Below are 25,092 nucleotides of genomic sequence, written 5' to 3' on the forward strand. Positions count from 1 at the left end.
CTCAGATAACATCATATTTTGAATTTCTGTTTATTAAACCAATCTACTTTATTGTATTAACCCAATTTTTTAATTTCAATGAACTCAAAATTAAGGCAACCAGGTAACTTACTTTTTTAAGTTAAGCCAACAATATTTTTTTTTACAGTGTAGTTGTCTCACCTTCCTTCAGAGCCTCGTTCATGATTGGTTCCCCTTTGGTGATGTCATCGGGCGTGGCCCTGAAGAGCATTCTGTTGTGGAGGCCGGTCTCGTCGGGTACGTCACACATGTCCCTGAACAACTTCACTTTCTCCTCCAGTAAATTCAAGATTTGCTCATCCTTCTTGTGCAGCTGATCTGTAAAGACAGTTGTTCATTTTAGGATGAGCAACCAAAGATTCACTTCATCATTCATTTTGGGAGCAAATAGCAGTTTACATTCCTCTGAACCATTCATTTTCATGAGTTTTTCAGTCATTCTATTCACCACAATGTTTTGTTAAATTGTAAACAGACTGCACTCATAAAGAGCAATTTCTTGTCAATTAAATATTATACAATGAAATACTGTATTCAATAGAAAAGTCCATTAATTTAAGACTTTCAATTGGAAAGAATGTCATGGCAACAAAAAAAGTAAAAAAATAAAGGGAGATGGAATTCTGTACCTCTCAACTCCTTGACTTTGATTTCGTGAAGTCTTCTGTCCTCTTCGTTTTCACTAGGCACACCTTCATCATCATCTCGCTCCCTGGAGGAAATTGAGAGTCTGTAAAGAAAGACTACCAGCTCTCACAAATTGTGAAGTTTAAAGTGTCTTTGGTCACAATTATTTTTACTTATCATTTACATTATTTTATCTAAATATATTAAACATAAAACCCCCAAACAGTGCATTACTATGTATGTATATATATATATATATATATATATATATATGTATGTGTGTGTGATATGTATATGTGTGTGTGATATGTATATGTGTGTGTGATATGTATATGTGTGTGTGATATGTATATGTGTGTGTGATATGTATATGTGTGTATGTATGTATGTATGTATGTATGTATGTATGTATGTATGTATGTATGTATGTATGTATGTATGTATGTATGTATATATATATATATATATATATATATATATATATATATATATATATATATATATATATATATATATACATACATACATACATATCACACACACATACATATATATACACACACACACACACACACACACACACACACACACACACACACACACACACATATATATATATATAAATTGTGTATATATTCAAAGACTCACATTGACTGCATGGCCTCTTGAATGAGCTGCATCCACGTGTTCCTCTCCTCTTTGGAGCTTGCATACACCTCTACCATCTCAGGCTTCTCAATGCCGGCCGTGATGAGGAACAGACCTTTCTCCTCATTGGCTACTTCCCTCAAGATGAGTTTCTGCAGAGAGATGACGGTGGAGCGCTGGTCCTGAGAGTGGAGAACAAGAAGATGAGATGAGAGTAGAAAACCATAGTGAGGTCATAGGCCACAATAAGAAAGTGCCAAAGACCTTGATACGGCAATGTTCCAATTAAAACCAGCACTGACAGAGCAGCAGAGACATTACACAATACTAGTTTGTTTGGATCAGCATCCAAACAACAAAGTGTAATATAAATATGTATTACTGATGAACACTGTTATGGGAGTCACAAGAAGAGTCCTAAAGATAAACATACCAAAGAGGCGAATATGTACTTCTGATCTTTCTCCTGCAGGAACACAATCACATCCTTCAGCAGCAGAGCCTGGACATCTGGAGAAGAACACATCAGATTTAAAAACAGGCCATGTTTGTGTTAGTGTGGGTGTGTGTTTCTGTGGTGATAGACATGACTGCGCTCTGTCAGTGAAATGTCAAGGTTTTTTAATATTTTTTCTGTATTTTGAACTGAATAACTAGACTGAATAAGGTTGCTGTGTTATTGAGAGTTAGTGCTATGGTGTTATGTAGTTGCTAAAGTGTATGGGTAGTTTTTAGCATGTAGCTGTTTGTTACATGGTTGCCAAGGTGGTGTGATTGGTTTCCAGGGCATTAATAGGCGGTTTCTAAGGTGTTCTGAGTTTTTATTTAGTGTGTTGTTATTGTTATGTGATTGCTAAAGTCTCGAAGGTGGTTGCCAGGTGGTTGTTAATCATATGGTAATGTGTATAGCTTGTTTTGTTTCTGCGTTTGCTGTTACCAGGGTGTTGCCATGTGGTTGCTAATGCGTTCCAAGTGGTTTTTAACATGTTGCTGTTGTTATGTGGTTGTCATGGTGTTGCGAGTGGTTGCCAGTGCATTGCTATGTGGTTGCCAAGGTGTTCTAAGAGTATTTTTAGCATGTTGTTGTTGTTGTACGTAATTGCTGGGGCATTGTAGGTGGTTGCCAGGGTGTTGCTAAGGTGTTATGAGTGGGTTTTATCATGTTGTTTCTGTTATGTAGTTGCCAAGGTGTTGTAGGTGGTTGCCAAGGTGTTGCTATGTGGTCGCAGTGTTCTGAGTTGTTTCTAACTTCTTTTTATCTGCTGATATATTCGTTCACCAATGAACCCATTGCACTGGTTCTCACCCTTGAGCCTGCCGGCTGTATTCTTGAGCTGTAGCGACCCGTCGTGAATTAACTTCTGCCCACGTAACAGATCCTCTCTGGCAAACATCTGCCCGCTTTTCATTCTCATGATGGACTTGCTGTCCGTCCGGCTGTACACTTCCTTTAGCTTCTTTTTCTTCTCATGCTCATTCACTTTATTGTCAACAGCAGCAATCACCTCTTTTAGCAACCTCAGGCTTTGGCTTATGTCTGCATGGTCCTCCTCATTTTCTGTTGTGAAACATGAAACAATATTACCTGGAGCACCACAAATAAGGGTATTAAAATAGCCTGATTACTATAGTAAGTAGTTGTACCTTTCGTGTGCTGCAGTATTCTCTGTAGTAACACAGGATACTTTGTGATTCTTTGTGTGACTAACAATATACACTCAGGAATGCTTAGCCGTCGGACAGCAGGGCTGCTCATCTTTTTCTGGAAAATAGAAACAGATGTAAAACATGGAAGCGGTTCCATTTTAGAGTCTTGAGAAAGAAACAAAAGAAGGGATAGATTAAACGCTTTCGGCTACTTTTAGAAACATTTTTGTCTATTTGAGAAATGTGCATAGGCAAAATAATTTGAGATGCTACCTTGATGAAAGCTTGAAAACGTTTGTCTTTGGTGTGAAGCTCCTTGTAGAAGTTCACAGCTTCATTGTGTCTGCTGCAGAACTTCCCATAGACTTTCTTCATTCTGTCGGCACTGGAACCCGAGAACTACGGAGGTATAAAGAGTGTAAAAATTGTACGTTACTTGTACTAAATGCTCCAGACATTACAAATCAATGCCTTTCTACAGATGCTCCACCACAGGTTTGAGCCTAATCCTACCTGAGAGACCAGAATGTCGCCAATCTTTTGGATAACAAAGCCGCCCTCTTCATGGCTCCCTGACTCTTTCTTCCTTTCGAGCAGGTGTGAGAAGAACTGTGTGTGCAGGTCCAGAACTTCTTCTAACATGGGAAACATCTTCTCTACAGTCTGGACCTCCAATTGAACCTCTCTCAGTAGTCCTTTACTGTAAACATCAGCCATGATCTTCAAGGTCCTCACGTGGTGCATTTCCGTCTGGATGAGCTCTGATAATGAAAGGGGGAAGAAACTTTACCACATGACCTTACAAGTGTGTTAATGACCTTGTGAATTTGTCCATTTCTCACAAGGTTTGAAAGTGAAAGCAGAAGCTTCTTGGGAGGGTCTGCTGTTATTCTTACCGTAGATGACATCTTGCCTCTTGATAACATCCTTTTTAAGTGTTTTCAGGAATTTCTTGTCTACCGTAAAGCTCCAAGAATCTGCCTCCAGCTCTTTGGTGTCAGCTTCAAATTCTCCCATCAACTGATTGTCCATCATCTCTGTACCTGCCGTACAAATTTATTATGAATGACCTTACTGTAAATATTCAATAACTTGACTGGACTCAAGAGGGGCCTTTCCTCTAGTAATGTTAGTAATGATTCCAGTACAAGATGAAGAGACTTACCCTCATCGGTAAGAGATTCCGTGGATTCGGTGACTTTACTGGTCTTGTGAAGGGAGTCGGTAGACTGGGACAGAAACTTCAAAGTCTTTAGAGGAGGGTCTTCCATTTGTCTGAATGTACAAAGAGCAGAAGATATATTGTAAACTGCATGATTTAAAGCCTTACTGATTACATAAAACCATGACTATACAATTCTTAAAGGTTTAATAATGATGAATTAAATGCAACGGTAAAGAATAAACTAAAATAGATGAAATACTGTAGGTCTCCAAGAATAAACAAAGAGGCAAACATGTGATTTTAAGAGCAATTTCAATATTAAATCTAAAAACATCTGTGTGTTTTCAGTTAGCAACGGCACTGACCCTGCGATGTTATTAATGGACATGCTCTTGGACAGCGGGTTGCTGTTGAAAGACATGATACTGCTGGGGCTTTTCCGAGGAGGGGCGAGAGGAGCGGGTTGGTCATCAGGAACAGAAATGGCGGACCATGGACGTTCCCGTGCCGGGAGGGCTAAACAGATCAACAACAAATTGTCATATTTTTGAATGATACAAATACAGGTGAAATACATAAAACAAAGAAATACATGATTGTGTGAGGAATTTACTTTTACTCCGAAGAGTGACACCAGGCGTCGAGGCAGAATCAGGAACGGTCTGCTGCTGTTTTTGCTGCTGAAAGAAATATTTTAACCTTTCATTTTTTATAACGAAATAGGTGATTAAAAAATGAAAGTTCTGTAATAACACTCAAGCCATACTTTTATGAATAACATCATACAGGTTTGGAAAGATATGAGCACTGTAAACACTGACATAATCTTTATTTTTTGGTTAAACATTCTCTTTCGTCATATTATTCCTACAGTTTTGGTCATAGAACGACCATCATTTGAATACAACAAAGAAACGTATAAACACAATAGTCCTGTTTATGACAGTCATATGAGATCCAACATAAAAGTCAATGAATTACCTTCATTTTGACCTTAGCACAAACAGGAAGACTTTCTCTGCAACCTTTGTGGACATGTGTATTGCAATCTGAAAACAAACACACAAACCATACGGTCAGTCCTGAATGCAAATGCCTTAATCCATCAGTTTAAAGCAATATTCCACTTGATCTCATTCAAAAGCAGATAGAATGAGCCTTAAGCTGTAAAATAGCAGTAAACGGAATAAACATATGGAAAAAAGTGGCAAAATACTAAGACTGTGCCATTTCCTGCTTCCCCGTTCGTGTAGGAGAGAGTGAGATTAGTCCTTTCCTGCGTGTCTCCACCTCTGCCAAACAGCTGATGTTTACCACAAATTTAGCTATAAACACTTCGGTTGAGTCATTGTTTATACTCATTTTCTCTATGAAAACAAGCTAAAATTGTAAGTTTCAGAAGTTAATTTGAATTTAAATTCAGAAACAATATGTAATAAGCGACTGGCTATTTCAAATGTATGACCGATTTGATGTTATGCAGATTTACTATCAATGTAATGCTAAACAAAAACGCTAACTTTCATGCTGCTAATCCTCAGTCAAAACATACCTGCACAGATGGTTCTTTTGCCTTTCTTTAACTGTGTACTTTGCACCTCATGACCACAAAACTACAGCAGAGTTAGACACACCCAAAAGAGATTTACAAGCTTTAAAAAACAAAACCACAAACGAGATTTTGTGTATGATGGCATCAAGGGCTGCTAGACCTACAACTACCTACATGTCCGAGGGCGTAGAGATTATGATATTTTCCCTGCAAGCTCACAACTTTCCCCACTCCTACACAAAAGCAAACCCCACACAGTCACGGAAAGTGACTATTTTGTAAGAAAACAAGCATACACTAGTGTGGAGTCAGTAATTTTTTTTGGTTAATGATACAATGAATCATTTTATTCAGCAAGGACAATTAAACAGATCAAAAGTGACAGTAAAGACACTTACGCGGTTTCAAATCGTTTCAAATAAATGCTGTTCTATTGAACTTTCTATTCATTAAATATATATCACTGTTTCCACAAAAATATTAAGCAGCAGCAGCAGCACCACTTTCAACATTGATAATAATAAATGTTTCATTATCATCAAATCAGCATATTAGAATAATTACTGAAAGATCATGTGACTGAAAACTCGATTCATGGCTGCTGAAAATGACATTTTAAACCGTATTAAAACAGAAAACAGCTATTTTAAATAGTAATATTTCACAATATTACTGTTTTTACTGTATTTTGAATGGTAAAATAGATTATTGAGTTGGAAGAAATGAAGTAACTTTTCAAAATGAATTTGCAGTGAAAGTCATGCTATGACATTAATGGTTAATAATATTTTTTTACCTGCCAACATGGCCTTGATGACCTCAACAGAAAAGTGATTTCTTTTCAGACAACCCATATTCAAAACAAATATGCAGCTTCGCACATATCCAAGAATGTAAAATGCAAGGCAATTTTTTTAATAATTTTTTTTAATTATAATAATAATGTCTTGAAATAAATTACCACACACAAAAACATTACCCACTAAAAAAATGCTTCATCTATTTTGTGACAAGACTTTTAGAGATCTATATTAATGGTTAATAATAATATATGTTTTACCCGCCTACATGGCCTTGATGACGTCATCAGAAAAATAATTTCCTTTCAGGCAACCCATATGTAAAAAAAAAATAAAAAAAAATACAAATATGCAGTTTTGCACATATCCAAGAATGTAAAATTCAAGACAATTTAAAAAATAAATTTTTACATTTTTTTTTTCATTATAATAATGTCTTTAAATAATAACCACACACAAAAAACATTACCCACTAAAAAAATGCTTTATCTATTTTGTGACAAGGCTTTTAGAGATCTGGTTACTGATTTTTACCCGCCTACATGGCCTTGATGACATCATCAGAAAAGTAATTTCTTTTCAGGCAACCTATATATATATATATAATATATTTATATTTATAATATATACTTTTTTTTTATATATTTATATTTATTTGTCGCTCCACCCGCACACAGCTGGCGAGCTGTATATATATATATATATATATATATATATATATATATATATTTTTTTTTTTTTTTTTTTTTTTTTTTTTAAATAAGCATTTTTGCACATATCCAAGAATGTAAAATTCAAGGCAATTTTTTAAATTATTTTTTTATTTAATTTTTTTAATTGTAATAATAATGTCTTTAAATAATTACCACACACACAAATATTACCCATTAAAAAAATGCTTAATCTATTTTGTGACCAGACTTTCAGAGATAATATCAAACCAGCATCAACAAAAAATGTTAGTGTCAGTCACTTTTGGGAAATGAGAGGAAACGGTAATGAGTCTGCCAGCACATCCTCTGAGAACAATAAACAGAGCGCTACAGTACGGCGGATGTTCCAGTGCACTGACTGGTCTCAGTGCAGAGCTGAACCTCGCCAGCTGTGTGCGGGTGGAGCGACAGAGTGATGCAACATTGTGTAATGCCAGACTGGGCAGATAGCCATGATCCTGACTCCATTTTTCCCCCTTCATTTCTTTAAAAATGTACTCATTTTGAAACGCATATCAACCCAATTCTCCACACATATTGTACACAACATTGTCTCTCTAGAAACCTGTGGCTTATAATCAAAAATAAGAACGCAAAGGCAGACGCTCTAATTAAAATAGCGTTGTTATTTCTAGAGACAATCTGTAGGCAATTTCTCTATGGATTGAATTTATTTAACCCACTTCCTGTGTGAATCTCCTGCGATGCAAGCCTTTGCAAAAATAAAAAACTTTCGCAGCGGTAAATTAAATTCTGAAGCACACGGCTGCACTGCAAATGTCAGTAAAGAAGGAAGTGCCAAAAAAAGACACCAGCCTATGGCAAAACAAAAGAAAGCGGAACGAGTGCAAAGAGTAGAACAACACAGTATTTTAACAACGTTTTGTTCTTGCACACATTTAATTTAATATAAAACACAACTGATAGCGATCCAAATAAATTTGAATAAAACAGAAGGAACCTTTATCTGTATTGAGTTTAATATTATTATTATCATATCAAATTGCATGCGTTTTCCTCTTTGTTCAGGAGTGTTATATCAGGAGTGATTTTAGCAATGTGAATATTATTCGTATGAAGTTTAGAATAAAGTTTTATTCATCCTGTCACTTTCCTTTGTTTGTTAATAGTTTAACGCCATGCCAGCTACCCTGGCTAAATTCATGTCGAGAAAGAGATTAAAAAGGTTTAAATTTTATCTAAAACTAGATCTGGTCTGTCTTCATTTAAAATATTTTCAGAAGAGTCAACTGAAAAATAAAGAATTCTTTCTCCTTTGATTTAAGCAAGTTATTTTTTCCACACATTTAGAAAAGTCATGACCCCAAGTAGGGAAACTATGAAATAAGAGTGTAATGGAATAGTATAGAATGTAGAACACAGAAAAAGAGTACAAACTAGAATAGAGTAATAGATGAAGTACAGAATAGTAACAAGAGTAGAGTGTATAGAACAGAATAAAGAGTATAGTATGTATAGAGTTGAGTATATAATGCAGAATAGAGTAGAGAGCAGAATATAGAACAGAAGGAACAAGTAAAGAGGATAAGTGTAAAGTATGAAGTGTAGAAAAGATTGGAATAGAATTATAGAACAGTAGGGTATAAGAGTAGACTATTCAATAGAAAAGAAGAGTAGAAGCTGTAGACATAGTAGATGAGTAGAATTTAGAGTACAATAGAAGAATAAAGAAGAGCATAAAGGAAAGAGTGCAAAAGATTAAAATAGTTTTTGAATAAACAGTAAAGAACTAAAGAAGAGTATTGAAGAGGATAAGATAGAAGAATATAAAACAGAAAAGAAGAGTAGACAATAGAGTTTAGAATAGTAAAGAGGATTATAGAGAAGAAAAGAGTTCTACACGCTATAATAAGGGATGTGCTCTTACTGGTGCAGAGGAAAGCATCTTTAGTGTTGATGGGTTTGTTGCACTGATGGCAGAGGATTGTGGGTATTGCCATGATGGCAGTGAAGAGATGCCCATTTGAGGATCTCCTCTCCTTGTCTTTGGCATCTTTATCACGCTCCTTATTCTTATCTTTCTCCTTCTCCTGCAAAATACAAAACAAAAGGTGAATAAATAACTGTAAGTGTAGTTGTGTGATGTACAGTGCTTTCAGCATTACAGCAGCTGGCAGACAGTCAGAGCGGTGCATTAGACTCAATTACAGCGGGGTCCCGACACAGATGTGAGATTAAATGGGAGCGAGGCACATCCATCATAAAACTCACAGTGTCAGCAGACCACTACTGAGCATCCATCAGAGGAGAAACCTCATCAGCTCCACAATCAATACTTTCATTCATTTTCATCTTTCATCTCCAACTGCAGGGATGAAACACACTTCAATACATTCTCAACATCTCTTGCACATGTATCCATCGCTACTTTATCAATATATACCATATCTACCTACTGTATCATCCATTCATCCACCCACCTATACATCCATCCATCCACCTATACATCCATCCACCTATACATCCATCCATCCATCTACCCACCTACCTATCCATCCATCCATCCATGCATCCACCAATCCCTCCACCCACCATTCCATCCATCCATCCATCCATCCATCCATCCATCCATCCATCCATCCATCCATCCATCCATCCATCCACACATCTATCTACCCACCTATCCATCCATCAATCCATCTATCACCAACCTATCCATGCATCCATCCATGCATCCATTCACCCATCCATTCACCCATCTATCCATCCATACATACATCTATCTACCCACCTATCCACCCACCCACACATACATCTATCTACCCACCTATCCACCCATCCATCCATCCATCCATCCACCCACACATACATCTATCTACCCACCTATCCACCCACCCACCTATCCACCCACCCATCTATCCATCCATCCATCCATCCATCCATCCATCCATCCATCCATCCATCCATTCATCCAACCATCCATCCATCCATCCATCCATCCATCCATCCATCTATCCATCCATCCACACATACATCTATCTACCCACCTATCCACCCACCCACACATACATCTATCTACCCACCTATCCATCCATCCATCCATCCATCCACACATACATCTATATACCCATCCATCCACCCATCCATCCATCCATCCATCCATCCAGCCATCCATCCAGCCATCCATCAATCCATCTATCTATCACCCACCTATCCATGCATCCATTCACCCAACCATTCACCCATCCATTCACCTCCCCCCACCCATCCTTCTTGTTTCTCTGACAGCGCATGATGTGTCAAAACCACAGCCAATTACAGTAATGCACTTGAGAAAAATATATCTCAAGTGGAACCACAAACCACGGATTGTGGCAATTTATACAGACCACCCTGATTACAAAATCCTGTCTGATCTGCTCCAACAGCAAACAGTACTGTACCAAGATTATGATCACAGCAAGCAAAAAAAAAAAAAAAATACTCAAAAGGATTAAAAGGTGTCTGATAACCTAATTCTTAGTATCCCAAACCTGCTAAATAAGCAAAAATTTTGTGCAAATTTATTGAACTAGTATGGCAATGAGTATGGTCGGGTGGCTTAATATCACAACATTAGAAAAAGTAATTCGGCTAAAAATTGTATTGGAAGGAAGAGGGTCAAAATGCACTTCCCAAAGAGTTTAAACAAGCCTAAATTGTAAAAACGTGTCAAAGCCAACAATAAGTCCAACAATAAAAAACAAAAAACCAACAGAAGTAATTCAAGTATTTCTCAACTGGGATGAAACGATGATCTCAGCACATAAAAAAAAAGTTAAAACAAGTTGCAAAGTCAATTAAATAATTTTTACATCAAACCTCTAAACATAATATTCACAAACACCCCTACTGTACATCAAACAAATGTCTCTCTTCAATGTTCATGATGAAAAAGACTTATAACAAGAACAGTATAACAGTAACAATATTTGGTATCACAGTCCTACCTCACCCAGACCACCAGTATTCTTGATCTTCAGTGACCGCCCCTGCGGTAAAAACCTACGACACAACATAGACATCCCAGATGCTAGTAGCCAGTGAGTGCACTGGCCTGAAGGTATAGCAGATGAGGTTGTATCTGTCTACACAAACACACAAGTTCCCATGACGGAGTGCAGGCGAGTCAGCCAGAGGAAGTGACTGCTGCAGTTCTGTCGTCTTTCACATTTGGGCTCAACTTAAAGACACAGTGCACTTCCTTTTACCGAAGACCTTCCCTAGTACATGAGACAGCTTGTTTGTTTGCTTTGTGTTGCCCATTCGATCTAAATCTAAATTCCAATTAATTTAGACCCAGGGAGACAATGTGACAACAAAAAATTGAAATGCATTTCCTGTCTACATCACTGACCTAGTTACCAAAAGCATATGGTTAAGCATAAGTCAAGGCTGTGGTATTCTTTAGTCTCCTAAGTAATCATATCTAAAGAACTAAACCATATATGGTGGCCCGGCTGGTTCAAGTAGACAACTAAAATATGTCATTAAGGTTCTCTGAAACTGTGTGGTAATAGATTTTAACATGTATTTGTTTTCACAGAATTTCAGAAGCTGTAAAGCCTGTGTTCCAGTGAGAGGGTATATTTAAACAGAGCCATATAGAGACCACAGCTTGCTTCTACATCCTGTTGAACTTCCCTACTGTGAGCCCTTACACAGACAAAGAGTGCACAAAGTTGCCTGCACAAGAGCAACCTGCAAACATATAACATCCTCAGATAGTGCAGGGGTTGCTGAACGCTTTCACACCATCAGAGACCTCATCATCTACAGGAACCACAGAAAACCTCAAAGTTAAATAGCAGGTGCATGCTGCATTATCTCAGAATGAGATGTGCCATAATAAATGATGACATCTGTTTCCACTTATGAGATCTGACACACAGCAAATATATATATATATATCCTAAGCAAACCCTAACCTCTAATCCATTATATACCAACCTTGCTCTTCTTGCTCATCTTGCTCTTGAGGTAACTAAATGTCCTGCTCACTTTGGTTCCTACAACTTTGCCTTCACTGTCACTCCGTAACGGACCTGGATCCTCTTCTGATATACTGAATGAGACAAAAGGGAACATAAAAGGGGGAAATCTGAAACTGACAATATTGTTGGAGCTGTGGCCTAGTAGTTATACATGTGTTTTGAGTCTGATACAACATTTCTTGGTTTCATTTACAGTGCTGGGTATTAACTGTAATCTGGATTACATAATCAGAATCCAAAAATGATATACTTGTAATTAGATTATATTACATTTTAAAATATATACACGTTAACACTATTAGCATGTGATGCAGGTGTCATACCTGTACTCTAATGATCCTGATGTACCTGTGAACGAGCCCAATCCTGAAACGAGACAAAAACAATCGATTGACATTATTAATCACTTTGCTGTGATTCTCTGGAGTTCTGTACTTGTACAAAAGAAATTACACAAGCAGTTTTGTGGTATTTATAGACTCTAAGGCACAGCCCTGCAGAGAACAAAGTGAGGCAAATTTTCAAGCGAAATGGCACATTTATACAACATTGAAAAAGCATCCATTGTTCTGCAACCACAAAAACTGTTAAAGATGAAATGACTAATCATGTTTTGGAAAGACTGGAGAAACTTGCTTATATTGTTTTTGCCTTCTATAGTAAACTATTACACTGTGTTTGTACAGTAGGTTGTTTATGATACCTCTGACAGATGGGTTTGGCTCAGCTATGTACAGATCAAGAAAAAAAAGAGTAAAAAAATATATTAAATATAATATATAGTATATATTATATTTTTTCTTAGTTCTACTGTTGACAGTTACTGCTTTAGCCTGTAGGGTCAGTATAATTTACACTGCATATTAAGATATAAAATGTAATGTATATCTAAACAATTAAGCTTCACATTTTAAATATAATAAAAAAAAAAAAAAAATGCTGTACAAACCATTGATGCAAGCCTATATTTGCTTGGAATTGCCATGTTCAGGTGAAAGCTTTATATGCCTTTTTGGCTATCTAGACATTTCTTTTTACAAGGAACTCTAAGCAGCTGTGAAATCTAAAAGCAGTGCTATGAAATGTGTTTATGTGGATTTGAATGACTTTGAAAGACATGGCGAGAGATGGAGCCAATGGAAAGAAACTATACAGACGTGGCAATGTCTCATTCGGGAGACCCGCTATCCGTGACATCCGTCCAATAATCCGCAGGAATGACTTGAGTAAAAGAATGTGCTTACTAAAATACCATTTTTCTGTCAGACGTGAGACTATGAAGGATTCTTGGCAAATGCATCGCAAGCACGCGCTTCCGCTGCACATACTTAATGAGCGTAGTTGCATTACTGCGGCGGTAACAAACCACCACAGTACTCAAGGGGGTGAAGTACTGTGAATATCTGTGCCAGTAAACCAGATGTATTATAATTCAGAAAGCTAGTTATAAACTTGTCAACAACTTAACTAACTTTAACCCACTCAGCAAGATTCTCTTCAAAGTTTTGATCAAAAAGTAATTTAAAGGTGCAATAAATGCATCACCAGACAACATGCACATTATACACAAAGTTCATTAAGTTATTGCGTAGAGAATTTAAAAAAATAAACATTTTATTATTTCGGCACTTCAGTCAATCAGTGTTAATTTTCTACCATTTTTTATAACCCATAGGTTAGATAAATCCATCTAGAAAGTTTTAGGCAGATCAATAACTCAACACTGTCATAAAAGTGATTCACTCAACACATGGGACAATTTAAAAAAATAATTAAATAAAAAAATTATATTGAATAGGTGTTTTAGAATATAATTTAAGGAGCCAGTCTGATCAATAACTTAGTGACACAAGGGAAGTAGGGGGCACACTTCACATTAAGCAGGGGTCGGGCAGGGGCCATGCCAGGCATTGTGGGATATTCTTTTACTTACTGACTGCCTCCTCCTCATCACTGGATGAAGAGCCAATAGAAAAGAGAGTTTTAGATTTGGGGAGCAAGGGCGAGATGCTGAAGGAGAAGGAGATTCGCCGCTTGGGTCGTGGCCGTCCGATCGCTGGTTGGTTCCATGATCACATGGGCAAAAAAGATCAGAGCAGGCGTTATAAAAAAATTGGGTGCTAATACACTGGCAGTAAATGTCCACTCCCTTAAAGAGACACCACAGTGAAAGGGAACCACGGCAGGTCCAAATCTGATGAGTTGAAGAATACCAACAATCCCAGTTGATACAGGACATTTTTTGTAGTATAAAAATCCCAGGACACGAAATCAGTGTGTTAGATCATGACTGGCAGGAAGTGAGTGGTCAGTGTGTGGTCATATTTGACTGAATGTTTCCACTACTTCTCTTTCCACAAGGGCATGAAAAGAGGTCAGCAGAGAAAAGAAACGGTCTGAACTCTGCAACATCTGATCTAAGCTTATTTATATGCTTTATTTAAATTGCTTTTTAAACATAAAATACATTTTTGTATTAAAGTGCTGCAGAGCTCAGAGTGGCACGGTGAGACGCAGAATAGAAAACCAGAGAGGGTGTTTAAACTCACCATCCAGGTCTTTCTGACTGATGGCCAACATGGAGACAGACTTGGTGAGAATGGGTTGTGAAGGTGGGACACATCTTCGTCCAGAATGGATGGACTTCTGAAAGCGGCGTACATGACAAATAAGTCAATCAATGTAATTAAATGCAATAAAATTATTACTACAAAATTTCATGGAAATTGATTATAGTCATAAACATATCAACAATAAATAAATTTTAAAATATATGATCAAATATTAAAATATAAAAAAAAATCTACTTTAAATGGTTTGAATAATACATTTATAAAATGAATATAAATTAAAACAATATATTATATCAATAACAATATTATAATATTAAGATAAATATTAAAATATAAATAAAATTCTACAAAGTAATATAGTTAGTTTAAATGGTTTTAAATTAACTTACTAAAATATAAATTAATACAAAAATCCAATATCTTTTAGTATAAGGTCTCATCTTTCCTTTCACAGAACAAAAAGCTGGACGATAACCAATTATGTTTTAAAAGTGGCGATTTAAACGAGACTGCCTTGTTGTCGGTTATTGAATCTCTACTGATTGCAAGAGCTAATTCCAAATCATCAGTTCTCATGCTGCTAGGTCAACACTGCACTGGCTCCCTATTAAACATTGTATAATTTTTTAATATTGCTGATTATTTACAAAGCACTAAATGGTTTAGCTCTGCAGTACTTGAGCGAGCTCTTAAAGCATTATCGTCCTTCACGTCTATTGCGATCTCAAAATTCTGGCCAGTTGATAATACCTAGAATATCAAAATCGACTGCTGGCGGTAGATCCTTTTCCTATTCAGCACCTAAACTGGAACAGTCTCCTTGTCCGGGAAGCAGACACACTCTATCAGTTTAAATCTAGACTAAAAACACATCTCTTTAACCTGGCATACACATAGAAAATTATACTAGACACGACAACAACACATGATGTAGTCAGCCGGATCCGGGTCTATATCTAGATCAGATGGAGGACCTACGCCTAGACAAGACCACAACGCATCCCTGAAGTGTCAGCAGAGATTGTGTCAACTAGACTCTCCCCTGTGAAGGCCTCATCAACACAACAGCCATCAGCACTGATCCTCAACAATCCCGTCTCCATACCGGCGTGATGACTTCGATCTTTAACCAGATGGAACTAGATAATATTCTGATTGTTCCAATCCAATCTGACCTATAATGCTGCCTGAATCATATCATACACTGCTCATTTGTTGGCCAGAGGAGAACTGGCCCCACGACTGAGCCTGGTTTCTTCCAAGGTTTCTTTCTCCATTCTGCCACCTGATGGAGTTTTGGTTCCTTGCCACTGTCGCCTTTTTTTCACTTTTGTTGCCATTGGCTTGCTTAGTTGGGGACATTAAATTTAACATTTAATTTAATATTCAACAATAATATTGATCTGCCTGCATTGACACCATTATATGAGAACTGAATTGAGCTGGACGATGACATCATGGTTTTCTCCAGAGCGGCTATATATATATATATATATAGGAAAATTATGTTATATATATATATATATATATAGCCGCTCTGGAGAAAACCATGATGTCAGCGCTATGTAAATAAATGTGATTTGACTAGAGCTATCTGCAGCTTTTGACACTTTATCATCGGGTTCTTGTGTCCACCCTCTCATCACTGGGCATTACTGGAACTCCACTTTGCTGGTTTGAATCTTATTTTACAGGTATGATTTTTGAATCCAAAATACATCAACTGGTCATCGGGGTACCTCAGGGTTCAGTTCTTGGACCCCTCCTCTTCTCCATATACACTACATTACTGGGACCCATTATACAGGTTACTTCTACCATTGCTATGCTTATGACACACAGCTCTACTTTTCATTTCAAACAGATGATCCCATGGTAGCTGCACAGACCTCAGACTGCCTGGTGGACATTTTGGATGAAATGGATGAAAGAACATGCAAACACATGCAACTCAACTTAGCAAAGACAAAACTTCTCGTCTATCCAGTCACTTCATCAGTACAGCACAATTTCACCGTCCAGCTAGGTTCAGCGACAATAATCCCATCGAGTTCGGCCAGGAATCTTGGGGTAATTTTGGATGACCAGCTGACCTTCGAAGACCACATTGCTACAACAGCATGTAGGTACATCATGCATGTTTGCACAACTTCTCGTCTAAGTCCTTGTCATTTCTAGGCTGGACTATTGCAACACCCTTCATGTGCAATCAAAACCACTTCAAATTATTCAAAACGCAGAGGCTCGACTGGTCTTCACCGAACCCAAAAGAGCCCATGTCACGCCGCTGTTTATCTCTCGGCACTGGCTTCCGGTAGCAGCTTGCATAAAGTTGAAGACATTGGTGCTGGCCTACATGATGGCCACAGGCTCCGCCCCTCCTATCTCCACTCTGCCCTCCAGGAACCTGTGGTCAGTAAGTGACAGGTGCCTTGTGGTACCATCACAGAGAAACATCTACTTCATTATATTACTTGTCAATGCTCTCATAATTTTCCTCCCTATGTTTGTACTATCCTGAGCGATGGCTGAAACTTTGTATTACTAGCACTTCTCATGTTTATTTGCCTCTTCATGATGAATCGCTTGGTGTATTCCTTAAATGTAAGTCGCTTTGGATTAATATTAATTTAAATGGTTCAAGTAATATAGTTTTAATATATTTTATTACATTCATATAAAATTAATTTGATGTGTGGTCACAGGTGCATATATTGGCTTTTTGTCTATGTCTATGAATGTTGTACTACCAATCAGGTTTCAACGCTGGATCTATCCATTCATAAATGGTATTTTACCTGACTGTCTAAACTGCTGCAGTCGCCCAGGTCTGATTCCTGCTCCTCTTCAGTCAGGGACACAAGCGAGCCTCTCTCTTCTCTGTCCAGCTTTGACGGACAGTTTGGTTCCTGGCTGGCCTCCCCTACATGCTGGATCAGACTTTTCCTTCCTTCCTTCTCTGCTGCAAGTCCTTCCAGGCTGTAACTGTGGAAATAAATATGTGATTATGCCTGAATCTCTTTGCGGATGAGATATTTTAAAAAGGTGAGATGGTGACGACATGTACGGTACACACTGAATCCCCCAAGATCTTTTACCTTCTTGTGGGTGACATTTAAACACACAATAAACTGCTAGCCACAATGAAAACAAGCATAAGTCAACTAGCAAATTAAGACCTCAGTCTGTGAAAGCTGGCCATGACGCACGCTATACAACAAGCCCATGACATTTTCTCAAGCAAAATCATTCAAGTTCTGCCACAGAAATGGTTAGCAATTTTACACACGGTGAAAAACAATGCAAAACGTTTTACAGTGACCTAAACACATGTTTGGACACAAAAAAAAAAAATGTTTGAATGCCACTCAATTAAGTATCAAACCAAATTGCATATATTAGGAGCACAAGCCAATCACTTCAATAAAGGTTATTTGCTGAGTTCTAAATTATAAAAACAGCACACTGTCTAACGAACTGTTAAAATTAAGACTACATATATTTGGACACTTTCTCATTGTCAAACATTACAGTGTCATGTGCATACATCTACTTGGAGACCAATGTGAATTTGAGGGCGAGTTACTTCATAGATGCAGTGAAAATTACTTTTGGATCAAATGGTTAAAAGCAATTACTGAAATGGCTCAGAAAAGTTAGTTCTGGAAAAAAAGAATAATTTGTTTGCAGATGCCACATTAAATGCAATGAAATTCAATCATTTAAAGTGCAGTATAAGTATTCCAATAGTTTTTTGGACCACTGTATGTACAAGATCTAAACTACATGCTAAAAAACATGAAATTTACTTCAAGCTAATTGTTCAGAAAGCAACATAATGTTGAGTGTGATGTGTTCTGAAATTCTTTCTAACAGGAAACGTTTAAAGTGACAATGTGGTAAGACAAAAGTAAAAACATCTCACCTCTCATCAGGTTCTGAGATCCAGATCAATATGTTAGTCATTGTTGACATTAGTAAATATCTGCTGTGATGCTGTAGTTTAATCTACTGTTCGGCTAAACAGATTCATGAAAGTGGCCGTTTCTGTCTCAGACAATGAAGTAAGCGGAAGTGACTGCAAGAGTGTTTGTGGTCTCAAATGTTTGTCCGGAGAGGAGTGAAGACTAAACCATAGAAAGGAAGTACACGAAACGCATAGTACACCATCCACATACACCTCTGTCTTTACACAACCCACCATTTGTGCTTCATAATGCAATTCATGCCGTAACCATTACCCAAGAAGTAGTTTTCTTTAAAGATTTTAGACACTTCCTCTTTTTTTTACCTTCTTTCATTTATTTCGTCGTTTTCTGTGTGCAGGACAACCGAAGGACACCAGCTCATGCTTCATTGTTAAGCACATGAAAGGAGGATGGAAGGATGGATGGATAGAAAGACAAAAGAGAAACTTGTTAGTACAAAGACCAGATCTAAAAGAGGCCCTTGAACATTTAACTTTTTTGTATGATACATCGTGCAGGGTTATTATAGTTAACTAAAACCATAAAAAACATTTTTATTAGTTGAAATAAAATAAACGTAAACTAAAATATTTTTTTTTAATTATTTTATTTCAGATAGTTGGCAAGGAAACTGAAATAATAATAAAAAAAGAAATTGCAACTTTTTAATCTCTTTTTAATCTTTTAAACTCTTCTTTACCAAAGACTTTTTAATCTCGATACTTTTTTTTCTTGCAGAATTTTGAAAAAAGTCAGAATTGTGTGATATAAACTCGCAATTCTGACTTTATTTCTCACAATTGAAAGTTGATAAGTCGAAATTATGACTATTTCACGCAATTCCAAGTCTAGAACTCGCAATTATGATTTTATTTCCTGAAATTTCAAGTTTATAATTCACAATGACTTTATTTCTCACAATTCCAAGTTAATATCTCACAATTCAGATTTTTTTGAGTTCAGGTATAAGCTCAGAATTCCGAGACATAAACTGCGAGAAATAAATTCAGAATTGTGAGTTATAGACTTGCAATTGTGAGAAAAAAAAAGTCTGAATTGTGATTTTTTTATAGGCAAGTGCCTTTTTTTATTCCAAGGCGGAAACAAGGTTAATATAACACTGACACTGTAAACTAAACGTGTTTAACTTCGAAAAGATTCATGGGATGTTTTGATGAGATCAGTTAGTGACAGTTTTTCCCACAGCATAACATAGCATTTTAAATATTTCCATGGACCATTCAGAAACAGTTTGATGGGGACCCTGAGCGGAAAGAGTGAAAATGGATGATGGTACCTTCTCCTATGGCCTGTAGACCTGCGCTCCACTTCACCTCCTGACGAACTGATGAAAATGATGAGGAGAAGATGGATAGACAAAAATAATGAAACAAAAATGAATATGAAGAGCGGATGAGATGATTGACAGCCCTAGGAATGTTTACTAGAATGATTAATTAAACAAGAGTTAAAACATTCAAATATAGATGCAAATATATTATGCACCAATACAGACATTTTTGGATGATACCAATAACTGATAATTATTCTAATAATAATTATAAATTAATATTCTGATAGAAATGATAAATATTTAATAATCATAATTATATAAACAATTATTAGAATTATCGAAACTTTCTAAAATATTTATTTTTATGCTGTAATTATGGTCAATATAATAAATTAATTATAAAATAGTCAATATAATGAAATTATGCTGGTTTTGCAGTCTTTTTTTGCTTAAAATATACATAATGTTTATTGTATTTTATACGAACCACTATATTTGTATAAACTATATTATATATATATATATATATATATATATATATATATATATATATATATAAAAACACACACAACCTAAAGGTTCCAGGCAAATAATTTTACTTAATTTTAAGTCAATAAATTAAAAAATATAGTGGTTTATTATAGGATATAAATTAATTAATTTCAGAAAAAATTGACATATTGGGTTCTCTTCAGCATGAAAAGAAACACAACCATAATGTTAACCATGATGTTCCTCTTTTCTGTCTTTCTGAGTATTAGAGGATATCTGTTTTATCATTAGCAGGAACAAAGTCTTGTGTGACCTAAATACAGCTCTTTCTTTCTCACAGAACATCTGCCTGCTTACAAAGCCCACAGAGGAAAGAGCCCTCACACTTCAGGGATTTCCCTTCATAAACACACAAACACATTCACATACAGACTGCCAATGACTCAGGGGAGAGCTGTACACAAAGCAAAACTAATGCGAAGATGATGGGACAAAAACCAAACTGCAGCTTTGCATACCACACATCTGATTAGAATAAGAGCTTGAAATACCACAAACTGATTAGCCTGCTATCTCAGCATACCTCTACCTGATAACCTTTGATTATTTTCTAGAACTAGATACTGCGATATGTTTTGGAACATTATTAGCCTGCTATCCCAACGCCCCGCTAACCGATTAGCCTGGTAGCTTAGCATACCACTTGTAAACTAACAAGGTAGCTTCCATTACTACAGAAGGACAATCTAAAATGATCTTTTAATTATCTAAAAGAAGATATTGCATTATGTTCATCATTACAAATGGCTATCTTTTTGGGTTTATGAGGGATAGGATTATCTAAATTTGCACTACACTAGACTGTGATGTAAAACTAAAGTCAATTGGCTATTTAAGAGTAGTTCAAACCCCTCAATATGTCATAACCCCAATGTCCTGTTTCAAGAGGACAGAAAAATGCTGTTTGCATTCCGCAAAGTGACTTCAATTTTGACATGAAAGCTTTGTGTATGTGTACAGACGAACGTGAAGCCTTTCAAAGTATACTCCATTTTTTAACGTGTGCAAACAGTCACTCAACACGTGTCTGTGCTATTTCTATTAAAAAATTATGGCTGACAAAAAATGTTTTTGTAATGTCTGTCTTTTTCGACTGTAAAACTACAGCCTGGGCTGCATGATGACAATACTTACATCACGTGAACTGTACACATATCCTAGCGTAAGTACACAGTGTTAAGTCACAAAACTGTGGAGATTCATACCTGCGCTGACTAATCTCTGTCTCCCCTGCTGAATTTTTGCCCGGGCCCCAGCTGTGCCTGCGGAAAGGAGACAGGGATCGTATGGAGGTGCGTAAAATGGCCGACCGCTCAGGGACCTCGGTCAGACAGTCCTTTTTTTCTTCCTCCTCCGTTTCTCTAGAAATGGGTGAAGCTCCAGGAGAAGTGGGATTTTCCTGACAGGTGTCTGATGCAGGGGCCTCTGTGCTGGCCTGAGGGATGGCGCTAGGGGTCCCCAGACTGGAGCTGTCATCTGTAGAGGACGAGTAGGTCATGGACACGCCGCTGGTGAGAGTGACACTGTCCTCACCCTTTGATGGAGAAAGAGGACGAAAATTAGAGTTTGCAAAAACAAAATCACTTTCGATCTAAACGCATTTGATGTTTGGCAGACAGCTAGTAAGACTGGGATTTTGGACCAATGAAATTGCACTGTGGGTTGAACTTCCCAGCCTGATGTAATGAAAATCACACGTAGCGCCTGGTTAGGACAAGCGTATGTGAATTTTGCGAATGACTGCTGATGACGTACCAACTTTACATCTGCAGTGTACATACAAGCAGACTCATTTTTTTCCCCTGCAAACCCCATGGAGTCTCAGAGTTCTTTCCATCCTTATAAAGCTTACATAACATAGAAACACACACAGCCCTGACACTCATTTCCATTCACAGCGGCTCATTAGTTTCCTTGCATGCTGAGACCGCAGCCAGGAGAGGGGTGTGGTGAGCTAGCGGCTACATTACACACTAACCGTACCGTAATAGTTGACTTTATGAGCTATGGGGGGGGGGGACACTTCCAGAACACAAGTCAAGCTTAGGTGAAGTGCCTCTACCTGCTTTCAGAGCTTAGAGAAAATGTAAGCATGCTACATGAAATTCCATGTACAATTCCAAGAGAAAAAGTAGGCTAGTTTGGGGACCATATAAAGCTAATGTCCTCCAAAAATAAACCTTTAACCAATACAAGCATTTAAATATTTTCTCTTCTGACAAAATGAAGCAAAAACATCAAGCTTTGACTAATAAATTGCTCTTTTGAATGAGAATTTGTTTTTATCTTCGCATTGTGTGCAACCTAACTTAGCATAGCAAACTGCTAGCCAGTTAGCCTGGCAGGTTAACATACCAATAGCTAATTAGCCTGCTAGCTTAGCTACAATAGGTGGGAACAGTCAGGTTCCAGAAGTAAAAATCCCATAAATGTTCTCAATAGGAGAATTAATTTATAAAGATAACTTAAAAACCTTTAAAGCTACAAGGTTGTTAATCAACAGTATATGCTTTTGTTGGAGCATCTGCTCACATTATTTCAGCTTTTTTTTTATTATCTTGTCCAACAGCAGAATTCCTGGTGAAAAACTATAATACCCATAATTCTGCAAAGAAATAACACCTGTAGTAGTTGAGTCAATCTCACTATGCTCTCTAACTAAAAATGTTAAATCTTTGAATCAATAGTTTTATATTGTAACAGTCAAAAACCTAGAGCCCCTAAAGGGAGATGGTGGCGGAAACCACTTGAGATGAGCCTATTCTGCTTTTCAAAAAAAGGATTGTAAAAAAATAAAGAGGGATCTACTTACCACCAAGTAAACCAAACATTACAGTTCTCAAAAAAACACTATTTTTCTCTGCGACTTGCTAAGAGCAACACTTAAGTGTCTAAGTCTGTGTTAAACATCTTTAAATTGAGGCAAGGAGTTTAAGGGGTGGAGAAATCCTTAGAGGTGGTGGGAAAAAGAGGAGGAAGCATGTCTGAGGATGAGGTCATAATAATGGCCTTGGCCCACCGATCTGCTCACGTCACATGACATGATGTCAGTGGAGCAAGATGTTGTGTGTAGAGAAGATCACCACTGAAAATGAGACGTATTACATAACCGCTTTATATGGCAGAGGCAAAAGCGAGGGGTTCCGCTTGGTAAAGAGACATAGAAACAAAACAAATAGCAACTCTGCTTTGAAAACAAACAGAATTGGGTGATAATGGAAACAACGCAAATCCGCACCCACCTTATTATTAAAAACTATGTCCTCTCCCAAATCCTGGCTAAAGAGAGAGTCGCCATCGCTGACAGACCCTCGCATGGGGCTCGCTGACTCTTTGTGACGTACGCTCTCGGGTGAGGGGGTCGAAGGGGGGAATTCTGGGGGGGAAAGAAGAATCAGGAACAACATGAGAAGGTTGAATAGCAACAGAAGAAGAATACATGGAAAATAAAACAGACCAGACTCGATTCTCACGGACTGAATCAAAATACAATCTGAAAGTGAGTCATTTCAGGCCATTGTGTTGCATCTCTTCTCGCAATCTTCGCAGACAGGATGTTGATGTCATCTACTTAAATAGATGATCTTATTTGACTAGTGGAGTCTTTTGTATTGACAGGAAGACATTCATTTAGTCTTTGGAGGATGTGTATGTCGTTTCCCATGTGACACAATGTGGGCACTATTTAGATTGGACACACACAGACACAGTCTGAGCAAAGAGGGCATCTTTTCTTTTGTAGCATGCTGGAAGATGTATGAAAGAGGTTTTTGTGTTTTGTTCTGGATGTAACTTTCAACCATAAACTAAACCTACGTGATGCAATGTTGAGTTGTTGACGTCAAACGCTGTACGTTCAGTAAGACTCTGTACGTTCAGTAAAACTCTGTGGTATTTCAGTGTAAATTTATGCTTAGAAGCCACAATTACGTAGATGCTAACATGAACATCCTCAAAGACCATGAACATTTGGGTAACCAACTTGATATTCAATGCAAAAGACTTCAGGCTTTTGAAGCAAAACCAGTTGGTTACCTGAGCTCACTGAAGTGGATTTCTTCTCCTGGAGTCCAGCATCTCGACTGGCATCAACTGAATAAAACGTCTCTGTCTCTCTGTGAATCTGCAATGAGAAAATCATTCCAGTTTAGAGTGTCATATCATGTCCAAAATAACTCTTTTGATATACAGATCAGAAAACTTTACAGCTGATTTTGTATAATTCTGAACTTATAATATTCATACTTGTCATATAAAAAATACTAGTGACATGAAATCTGATTGGTTGACGAAAGTCTCTGTCTCTCTCTCTCTCTCTCTCTCTCTATCTGTCTCTCTCTCTCTCGGTCTCTCTCTCTCTCTCTCTATCTGTCTGTCTCTCTCTCTGTCTCTCTCTCTGTCTCTCTCTCTCTGTCTCTCTCTCTCTCTCTCTGTCTCTCTCTGTCTCTCTCTCTGTCTCTCTCTCTCTGTCTCTCTCTCTGTCTCTCTCTCTCTGTCTCTCTCTCTCTGTCTCTCTCTCTCTGTCTCTCTCTCTCTGT

General features: G+C 37.3%; 1 protein-coding gene across 13 annotated transcripts in view; it reads right to left on the bottom strand.

Annotated features, from left to right (window-relative positions):
* LOC307151228 (A-kinase anchoring protein 13) overlaps positions 1-25,092 on the bottom strand; it is a 91,466-nt gene that overhangs the window by 11,153 nt on the left and 55,221 nt on the right. For 2 of the 13 annotated variants that reach the window (XM_079859131.1, XM_079859129.1), the window contains exons 9-32: positions 24,590-24,677; positions 23,797-23,930; positions 21,760-22,088; positions 20,006-20,053; positions 19,032-19,091; positions 17,539-17,725; positions 14,717-14,813; positions 14,101-14,223; positions 12,491-12,533; positions 12,124-12,238; positions 9,062-9,224; positions 5,090-5,157; positions 4,722-4,785; positions 4,474-4,624; positions 4,109-4,218; positions 3,840-3,986; positions 3,457-3,704; positions 3,217-3,342; positions 2,941-3,058; positions 2,603-2,854; positions 1,730-1,806; positions 1,297-1,478; positions 651-733; positions 163-339 (exon numbers count right to left, since the gene is read on the bottom strand). In XM_079859131.1, coding sequence (XP_079715257.1) covers positions 163-339; positions 651-733; positions 1,297-1,478; positions 1,730-1,806; positions 2,603-2,854; positions 2,941-3,058; positions 3,217-3,342; positions 3,457-3,704; positions 3,840-3,986; positions 4,109-4,218; positions 4,474-4,624; positions 4,722-4,785; positions 5,090-5,157; positions 9,062-9,224; positions 12,124-12,238; positions 12,491-12,533; positions 14,101-14,223; positions 14,717-14,813; positions 17,539-17,725; positions 19,032-19,091; positions 20,006-20,053; positions 21,760-22,088; positions 23,797-23,930; positions 24,590-24,677 — 3,190 coding nt within the window. Of the gene's footprint in view, positions 1-162; positions 340-650; positions 752-1,296; positions 1,479-1,729; positions 1,807-2,602; positions 2,855-2,940; positions 3,059-3,216; positions 3,343-3,456; positions 3,705-3,839; positions 3,987-4,108; positions 4,219-4,473; positions 4,625-4,721; positions 4,789-5,089; positions 5,158-9,061; positions 9,225-12,123; positions 12,239-12,490; positions 12,534-14,100; positions 14,224-14,716; positions 14,814-17,538; positions 17,726-19,031; positions 19,092-20,005; positions 20,054-21,759; positions 22,089-23,796; positions 23,931-24,589; positions 24,678-25,092 lie in introns of all 13 variants that reach the window. The other 11 variants (XM_079859130.1, XM_079859128.1, XM_079859127.1 and 8 more) reach the window with 8 other exon arrangements.

This window comes from Squalius cephalus (genome assembly GCF_949319135.1).
Source record: "Squalius cephalus genome assembly, chromosome: 23".
NCBI classification, from domain to species: domain Eukaryota; kingdom Metazoa; phylum Chordata; class Actinopteri; order Cypriniformes; family Leuciscidae; genus Squalius; species Squalius cephalus.